At 50.1% G+C, this 8,094-nt stretch overlaps 2 protein-coding genes across 2 annotated transcripts; one reads left to right on the top strand and one right to left on the bottom strand.

Moving 5' to 3' along the window:
- Nucleotides 1–1,162: 1,162 nt before the first annotated feature.
- LOC100770851 (lymphocyte antigen 6G6e) lies at nucleotides 1,163–2,158 on the bottom strand. The gene is made up of 3 exons (XM_027388837.2): nucleotides 2,107–2,158; nucleotides 1,471–1,596; nucleotides 1,163–1,383 (listed from the first exon to the last, which is right to left on the bottom strand). The coding sequence occupies exons 1-3, from the start codon at nucleotides 2,156–2,158 to the stop codon at nucleotides 1,163–1,165; spliced, it is 399 nt and encodes a 132-aa protein (XP_027244638.1).
- Nucleotides 2,159–5,009: 2,851 nt separating this feature from the next.
- On the top strand, nucleotides 5,010–7,365 carry Ly6g6d (lymphocyte antigen 6 family member G6D). Its single transcript, XM_027388839.2, has 3 exons — nucleotides 5,010–5,064; nucleotides 5,167–5,298; nucleotides 7,151–7,365. The coding sequence occupies exons 1-3, from the start codon at nucleotides 5,010–5,012 to the stop codon at nucleotides 7,363–7,365; spliced, it is 402 nt and encodes a 133-aa protein (XP_027244640.1).
- The last annotated feature ends 729 nt before the right edge of the window (nucleotides 7,366–8,094 follow it).

The following is an 8,094-nucleotide window of genomic DNA, read 5'->3' as shown; positions in this document are numbered from 1 at the left end:
TTGGCAGGAAAAAGGATGACAGCCACACAGAAACTGGATGCAGGCACCATTCAGGTTCCAATGTGCCCGCCCAACCCGCAAGGCAGCTACAGTCTGTTCTTGTGTGAGTGTTGCAGACATACGGGTGCCCGTGTGTGCACACCAGTGCATGCATGGAAGACATCAGATATCCTATTCTTTCCTCTCTATTTTATCCCTTTGAGGCAGGTTCTCACTAAACTCGAAGCTAGGCTGATGGCCAGCAAGACCCACAGATCCTCCCGTCTCTGCCTCTCATTGGCACTGGGGTTACAAGCGCTCATGTGTGGCTATACTCGGCTTTTTGTTTTAATTTTTAAAAACGTTATATGTACTGGTGTTTTGCCTGCGTGTATGTCCTGGGACTGAATTATAGATGGTTGTGAGCCACCATGTTGGTGCTGGGAATTGAACTCAGGTCCTCTGCAGGAGCAGCCTGTGCTCTTAACCACTGAGCCATCTTTCCAGCCCCAAGACCAACTTTTTAAGTGGGTGCTGGCACCCAAAACCAGGTTCTTATGCTTATGCAAATGCTGGTATCCAAGGAGACAGCGATTCCGCTCTGTAGAGTTTATTCTTAAAGTGCACCCTGGTGTTTCATCACCACCCACTACGCTCGACGTTAGCACTCCCGGGCTCACAGACAGTCCTGTTATTACTTTTACATATTATTTATTTTGATGATTCAGGGGATTGAGTATGGTAGGCAGGCGCTCTATCTCTGAGCTGCTTCTCTACCCAATAGCGCTTTAATTTATGGTTCCCCAAAGTAGCCTTCCATATTCTTCAGATCCTCAGGGACTGGGTTACATCTTTCCTAGCAGTATTCTGCCCAGTCCCACTACCACTTCTGGCCCTTTGCCTGGGACCCACAGATCCTCTAGGGGAGCTGACCTGGGACACCTAGGGGAAAGACAGCAGGGGTTTCTTATGAGGGAGGCTCTGGACACATGCATGCTGGGATCGGAACTCCAGCTGTAGGAATTGGGTCTCAGGAAGGGTCTGTAGAGGTGTTGGTATAAAAACCCTCAAGGGCCAGGGCTTTTTTACACAAAGTCACATTCTCGAACATGTCCCGGAGACATCGGTGTGTGTGTTTCCAGGTCCATGATGACATCGGAGTCCTGGGTTGACAGCCATGGACTCACAGGCAGAGAAAGATATGTGCTCCCCAGGCAAGGAGTAGCAGGGTGGCAAGGGGAAGGCTTGGGAGTCGCCCTGAGGGAGCAGTGTTGCACAGGTCCTGCTCACAACAGTGGTGTCGGAGAGCATAGGACTGTGACCAGTAGATGGCATGGCCCAGAAGAGGGCACTGGGCCCTAGGGAGGCAGCCTTTCCGCTCGATGACGTCTTCCTTCTTCTGGTCTATGGGACAAAGGGACACTGAGGTTGGGTGGCAGGAAAGAGAGGTGAGAAGCCATCCAAAAAAGGGCCATTGGACCAGAGTCCTACCTGAAGTGCCAACACTGACTCCACACACCTCATCTTCCTGGCACTCTGTGAGAACGGGGTAGCAGGGCTTGGCAAAGCTGCAAGCATAACACTGGAGTCGTCCCCTGGTCGAGGAAGTGGTGAGACCTGTTGGGTCAGCAGAGATCAGTTCGGGGAGGAGAAGATAAGAGGTAAAGCCAAACCTCTGAGACACACTGAGGAGGGAGAGGAGAAAACATGCAGGCAGGGACCCAGGCAGAAGAAAAAGGGACACAGTAGTCAGGGGAGACAGACAGGAACACAGGCCAGGAGAAACAAGCCCACAGAGCGATACAAAAAGCCAGATCCATAAGCGGGAAGGAGAAATGCAAAAGTTAAGTGAGAAATAAAGGGTGTGAATAGAGATGGGTCAAAGATTCAAAGAGGCAGCCGGGAAGAGACACTCTCAAATGCCCGCCCTCCCCCGGCCTTTCGAGAGAGTTTTACACAGCCTAGGCTGGCCTGGGAGTCCAGCTCCTCCTGCCTCAGCCTTCCAGTCTCTTAATAACTCCCTGTTTCTCTTCACATCTGTCAGCTCCCTCTCCCCTCTCCATTCCAACTCGGGCACACGCGCCTGTCCCAGCCCTCTGCCCTTGTGTGTTCCCCGGTCACCCTTACCCAGTGCCCCAGAGAGGAACAGGATGCAGAGGAAGGCTCTGGAGGGGCCCATGGCAGGACTGGCTCGGCAGTCTGGGAGAATGAGATCTGCACCCCAGTCAGAACACACCTGGCCAAAGACAGGGAGGAACCAGTAAGCAAACAGACCTAGCGAGAGACTCTGGGGTGTGGAAAAGTGAGAGATGCAACAGCTCTCACTCCTGCCCATGCTTGCCCAGAGGGTCTCCTCCTGTTTTCTCAGTGTTTGCTAACTCAGCCTAGCTGTCTGCCTGCCTGGAGTCGTGTCTGTCGCCTTCCCTCCTGCTCCCCCCCCCTTCAGCTCAAGCTGTTCTCAGTTCTTTGTTTTTTGTCTATCCCCTCAAAGCCGGTACTTTGCCTCCTGAGGTCACACTCTGAACCCTCCCCTGCCCTAGATGTTAAGAATCTTGTTGAGTGTGGTATCAACAAAGCCCACCTACCATTCCCACACCCTACCCTACCCCACCCCACCCCACCCACAAAGCCCAGCAGTGAGGGGCCTGCCCCACTCATTCAAATCCTTTGATTCACCCCCCACAAGCTTCAACATTGCTACCCCATAATTAACCCTCCTGGCTTTACTACTATGAGACAGCAAAGAATTAATCAGGAACTGGACTAGAAGGATGTGTGTCCTTCCTCTGGGAAGAAACTGGAAACGGAAGACGGGATGGGAGAGTAAGGGACACTACTAGGGATTAAGAGACTGGGTGTATCTGTGCAGCCTTAGAGGGCTTATCCAACACCCGGGCAGCCCCGTGCCATTCCCAGTACCAACAAAAGAGACACTTCACCAGAAGGGCTATGGCAGGAGGAGGGCGGTGAGCGTCTTAGCATCTCTTTGTACCCTGAAAACGACCGAGGACTTCAGAGGTCCTTTCTTCATGTGAATTCTATCAATGTTTACCATACCCAATATTAAAATGGGCTAGTGAGATCGTTCAGTAGGTAGAAGTGCTTGCTGTGTAAGCCTAAGAGCTGGAGTTCCAGCCCTCGGACCACATAAAGGTGGAAACAGAGAACCAAGTGTGCACAAAGTCGACCTCTGGTCCCCACCAGTACAGGACGCCATGCATTCACCTGTACTCAGAGGGTCACACAAATAAATTTTATTAACTTGTTTTGTTTTGTTTTTTGACTGGTCTGGAACCTGATTTGTAAACCAGGTTGGCCTTAAACTCACAGAGATCCACCTGTCTCTGGGCCCGTATTACCACATCTGCCTATTTCTTTAAGACTCTATTTTTAACAATATGTGCCCCCCCTCTCTCTGTCTCTCTGTCTCTGTCTCTGTCTCTGTCTCTCTCTGTCTCTGTCTTTCTCTCTCTCTCTCTCTCTCTCTCTCTCTCTCTCTCTGTGTGTGTGTGTGTGTGTGTGTGTGTGTGTGTGTGTGTGTGTGTTGTGCGCACGTGTGTGTCTTGCCTGGATGTATGCATTCGAGTGCAGGAGCCCAGAGGCCAGAGAGGACATTGGGTGCCTGGAGCTCTGGTTGCTACTGTTGCTCTGGGTACTGGAAAAGAAGCTGTTTTGAAAGAGCAGCAGGCATTCTCATCCACTGAGTTATTTATCTCTCCAGCCCTAAATAAAAAGTCTTATAAAGAAATTAAGGGTGCGAGAGAGATAGCTCAACAGTTTAGAGTGCTTATTGCTCTTGCAGAGGATCCAAGTTCTATTCCCAGCCCCAGCATGGTGGCTCACAACCAACTGTAACCCAGGCCCAGGGATTGGATGCCCTCTTGTGGCCTCCATGGGTACAAGGCATACATGTGGGGCATGTATCTGTATGCAGGCAAAACATTCACATAAAATAAATCTTTTTTTTTTTTAAAGGAATTAAAGACGGGTGTTGGTGGTGCACGCCTTTAATCCCAGCATTTGGGAGGCAGAGGCAGGTGGATCTCTGTGAGTTCGAGGCCAGGCTTGAATAGGCTCCAAAGCTACACAGAGAAACCCTGTCTTGAAAACAAAACAAAGCCAAACAAGGAATTAAAATAAGAAGCCTCAGGTGATGGCACATGCCTGTAACCCCGGCACAGCTGAGGCGCAGGCAAGAGGCTTTCTGTAAGTTTGAGGTCAGCCTGGACTACCTGCCGGGTTCCAGACCAGCCTAGGTTATGCATAAGACTCTGCTGCCACAAGCAAGCAAGCAAGTGCGCGCGCGCACAAACAAACACACATGCACAGTAAATACATATGATTTAAAGCAATAAATAAAATAGGACATTTAAAATTGGTATGGAAGCCAGGCATGATTCATGCCTGTGATCCCAGCACTCGAGACACTGAGGCAGGAGGATCAGAAGTTCCAAGCCAGCCTTGTCCCAAAAACAACAACGATCAGCTAGCTAAATAAACAATTAGGTGTAGTTTGGTTCACTTAACAAATAAAAAGCAATGTATTATATGTTAGGGAGACTTAGTTCTGTGAAAAATAATAATTAGCCTGGACGGCACAGAAGGAATGCCATTGTTTTACATTTTTGAGAATCCATCTAATGCTGGCTGTAATCAAAGGTGGCTGGGTTTTCATAACCTACTTCCGAATTCAGCCTGGGATGTGGGTGAACAAGACAAAACCCTCAGACACCGGATTGAAAAGGGAAGACCCTGGGGTGGGGGACGGAATGGAAAGGGCTTAGAGACCCCCGGGGGGTTCTTCCGTGGAACTGCTGCCGGGAATGGAGCCCTTTGGGGCTTCAGAGGGACGCTCAGAGCCACCCATGGGGCCCCTCCCTGGCCCCATTGGGGCCCTGGTGTCTGCTGGGGGAGACTCTGCTTTTTATTGCCCTATAAAGCTCAAGGCAAGGGGGATATAAAGCTGGCAGAGTAGAGCCTGAGAGGGGGGCGGGCGGGCGGGAGAGACGCTACTGGCATAAGCAGAGGTGATGAACCCCCAGTTGGCCGGGATCCTGCTCTGCGCCCTGGTAGGCGCTGCCTTGGGTAAGGAAGAAGCCCATGCCTCTGGCACAGGCCTGTCCTTTCCTCTGCCAGGGCTGCCCTAAGGGCCGGTCCCGAACCACGAACCTCTTCTTTTCCTGCCAGGACACCGCGCGCGGTGCTATGACTGCGGTGGCGGCCCCAGCAGCTCCTGCAAACAGACGGTGATCACCTGTGGTGAGGGTGAGCGCTGCGGCTTTCTGGACCGCAAACCCAACGCAGGACAAGCCAAGCAACGTGAGTCCTTTGTCGTCCCCCACTTCCCGCTGCTTCCAGCCAGCCCCCACTTCAATCCTGAGGGCTACCACCCTTCCAAATTCATAGGCCCTTACTAGGGAAGAAACTGTCTCCTAAGACCAGAGTCAAAGTGTTAAACCAAACTCCAAACTGTAATTGTCGGGGGCTGGCTAAGAGCGGAAGAGGGGCATTTGTGTGTGTGTGTGTGTGTGCGCGCTTGTGTGTTTAATATCTTATTTTGAAATCATTTGGTTTAACAGTAAAAATAGGAAAGAAATGCAGAGTTCCTGTTTCCAGCCAGCTTCTTCAGCAGCTAACATTACCAAGATTGGAAAATGACCACAGGATACTAATTAACCTAGACTTAGAGATTCAGTCACCAGAGCTCAGAGCAGAATACCCCGTTGACTTCATTTATTTTAAAGTAATTATTTTGTCTGGTTTGTATTTTTGGTTGGTTAGTTGGTTGGAAACAGGATCTCACTGAGTAATCTTGGCTATCCTGGAACTCACTACATAGACCAGGCTCGACCTGAGCTCACAAAAATCTGCCTGCTTCTACTTCCTGAGTGCGGGGATTAAAGGCAGGTGTGAGCCACCGTGCCTTGCTTAAAATGACTTTTTTTTAGATTTTAAAATTTATGTGCGTAAATATCTTTCTGCGTGTATGGTGGGGTGCCACAGGTGTCCCTGCTGCCGTTGGAGGTCAGAAGAGGGGTGAGATTCTCTGGAATTGGAATTACAGGTGATTGTGAGCCACCAAGTTAGTACTGGGAGCTGACCCAAGTCCTTTGGAAGAGCAGCCAGTGCTCTTAACCACTGAGCCATGTCCCCAGGCCCAGTTTATTATTTTTAAAAGATTTATTTTTGTGTCTGAGTGTATGCCACGTGTGTGTGTGTGTGAGGGGGTAGGTGGTGGGTGGTGGGTGTGGGTGTTCTCAGAGGCCAGAAGACTTATCAGATCCCCTGAAGCTGGACTCACAGGGCAGTTGTGAGCCTGATGAAAGAGCTCACGTCTTCTGGAAGAGCGGCTAGCACTCTCAGCCACTGAGCTGTATCTCTGCAGCTCAATATATATATATATATATATATATATATATATATATATATATATTTACTTATTTTTATTACATATACACAGACTTCTGCTTGCATATTTGCCTGCACACCAGAAGAGGGCACCAGGTTGTGAGCCACCATGTGGTTGCTGGGATTTGAATTCAGGACCTCTGGAAGAGCAGTCAGTGCTCTTAACCTCTCAGCCATCTCTCCAGCCCCTGTCCTTGAACTTATGAGTCTCCTTTCTCCACATAATATGTGCCACCGTGTCCTGTTTATTTTGCTACTGCAGTTCAATCCAGGACTTTGGTACCCTAAGCAAGCATTTTATTAAGTGAGCTACATTCCCAGCTCTATTTACTGTTTCACTGGGACAGGGTCTTGATTTATAGCCCAGGGTTATCTTTAACTCAATTGTGTTGATGAGACTGGCCTTGAACTCCCAGCAATCCTCCTGCCTCAGCCTCCTGAGTAGCTGTGTTACAAGCATGCACCACTAAGCCTAACTTCAGTTTAACTTACTTCACAATATGTTATTTTACAGACTGTCCCTCTTGTATTTAGCTTTGGTTTTCCCTTGTTGACGCTGAGGCAGGAAAGGTCCTGGGTTCTTGGAACACCATAGCATCCCTGTCCTAGGTGGGCCCATTGGCTCCAGTGCCTGAGTTTCAGAGAGGTGTTTTTTGAGAGGGCAGAGTATCCCTTTAAGTCCCTGGAAATTGCATCTGCTCTGCCGTGGAAGGCAAGTCCTGCAGTCAGGAGTTCAACACCGCAGTGTCGTTCTTTCTCTCAGCCTCCATGACCCTCAGCCAGCACCACCCAGCCTGTGTGGCCACCCATCACTGCAATCAAGTGGACATAGAGTCGGTAGGAGGCGTGACCGTCACAACACACAAAAACTGCTGCGTCGGAGACCTGTGCAACAGTGCCGTGGCGAGCTCCCTGACCCCTCTCTGCATCCTGGCTGCAGCTGTTACCACCCTGGCCTGGCTCTTACCAGGACTGTAGAGCCCACAGTGGATTGAGGGTAGGGAGGGGACTGAGGAACCCAAACATCCAAGGTGAGAAGGCAGGAATTCCTTTGTGTGCCTCTAAAATGTATGGACTATTCTAGAGCTGACTATTAAATTCTATCCGTGTTTGTTTGTTTGTTTGAGACAAGGTTTCTTTATGTAGCCCTGGCTATCCTGGAACTCACTCTGTAGACCAGGCTGGCCTTGAACTCACAGAGATCCACCTGCCTTTGCCTCCGGAGTGCTGGTGTGCTACTGCTCCCCGTGTCTATGTGTCTTCTGTTGAAAGGCTGAAGGATAGTGTGTGGGTTAGCTGACGACTGGTGTTTCAGTTAACTTCCCTCAGTGGACCTGTCAACAATCCTTACCCAATGGCACCCTTCAAACAGTACAGAATCTGTCCTGGAACCTGCTGCCAGGGAGGATCTCCCTTCACAGTGGGGTCACTGAATGGAAGGGCCCTGGGCTGAGTGGAGGGTTACCAGGACTCCACGAGCCTGGTTGTCTGGGTTTGTTTTCCTTCTGTACTTCAGAACTCGGCTCCTAATAGGACTATTTTGAACTGAGAAAGCAAAGTTGCTTGAATAACCCAGTTAGAAAGCCACCTGAGAGGCGGAAACAAGAGCCAGCAGCTCTCTGTCTGTAAACACCTTTCCTACCCTTTCTGGGGCGCCCTCAAGCTAGGCTGCACCTGCTTCTTGGCAGGGTGTAGTCTAAATTTAGG

Source organism: Cricetulus griseus (genome assembly GCF_003668045.3).
Source record: "Cricetulus griseus strain 17A/GY chromosome 1 unlocalized genomic scaffold, alternate assembly CriGri-PICRH-1.0 chr1_0, whole genome shotgun sequence".
Taxonomy (NCBI): domain Eukaryota; kingdom Metazoa; phylum Chordata; class Mammalia; order Rodentia; family Cricetidae; genus Cricetulus; species Cricetulus griseus.
This window is presented reverse-complemented; position numbering and strand designations above follow the sequence as displayed.

What these genes read in the sequence shown, in the direction of transcription:
- Ly6g6d (XM_027388839.2), top strand. Translation starts at nt 5,010, where the DNA reads ATGAACCCCCAGTTGGCCGGGATCCTGCTCTGCGCCCTGGTAGGCGCT. An exon ending in CCTGGTAGGCGCTGCCTTGG is followed by an intron (nt 5,065 to 5,166) that starts GTAAGGAAGAAG and finishes TTTTCCTGCCAG; the next exon opens with GACACCGCGCGCGGTGCTAT. An exon ending in CGCAGGACAAGCCAAGCAAC is followed by an intron (nt 5,299 to 7,150) that starts GTGAGTCCTTTG and finishes TCTTTCTCTCAG; the next exon opens with CCTCCATGACCCTCAGCCAG.
- LOC100770851 (XM_027388837.2), bottom strand. Translation starts at nt 2,158, where the DNA reads ATGGGCCCCTCCAGAGCCTTCCTCTGCATCCTGTTCCTCTCTGGGGCA. An exon ending in GTTCCTCTCTGGGGCACTGG is followed by an intron (nt 1,597 to 2,106) that starts GTAAGGGTGACC and finishes CTGACCCAACAG; the next exon opens with GTCTCACCACTTCCTCGACC. An exon ending in AGTCAGTGTTGGCACTTCAG is followed by an intron (nt 1,384 to 1,470) that starts GTAGGACTCTGG and finishes TTTGTCCCATAG; the next exon opens with ACCAGAAGAAGGAAGACGTC.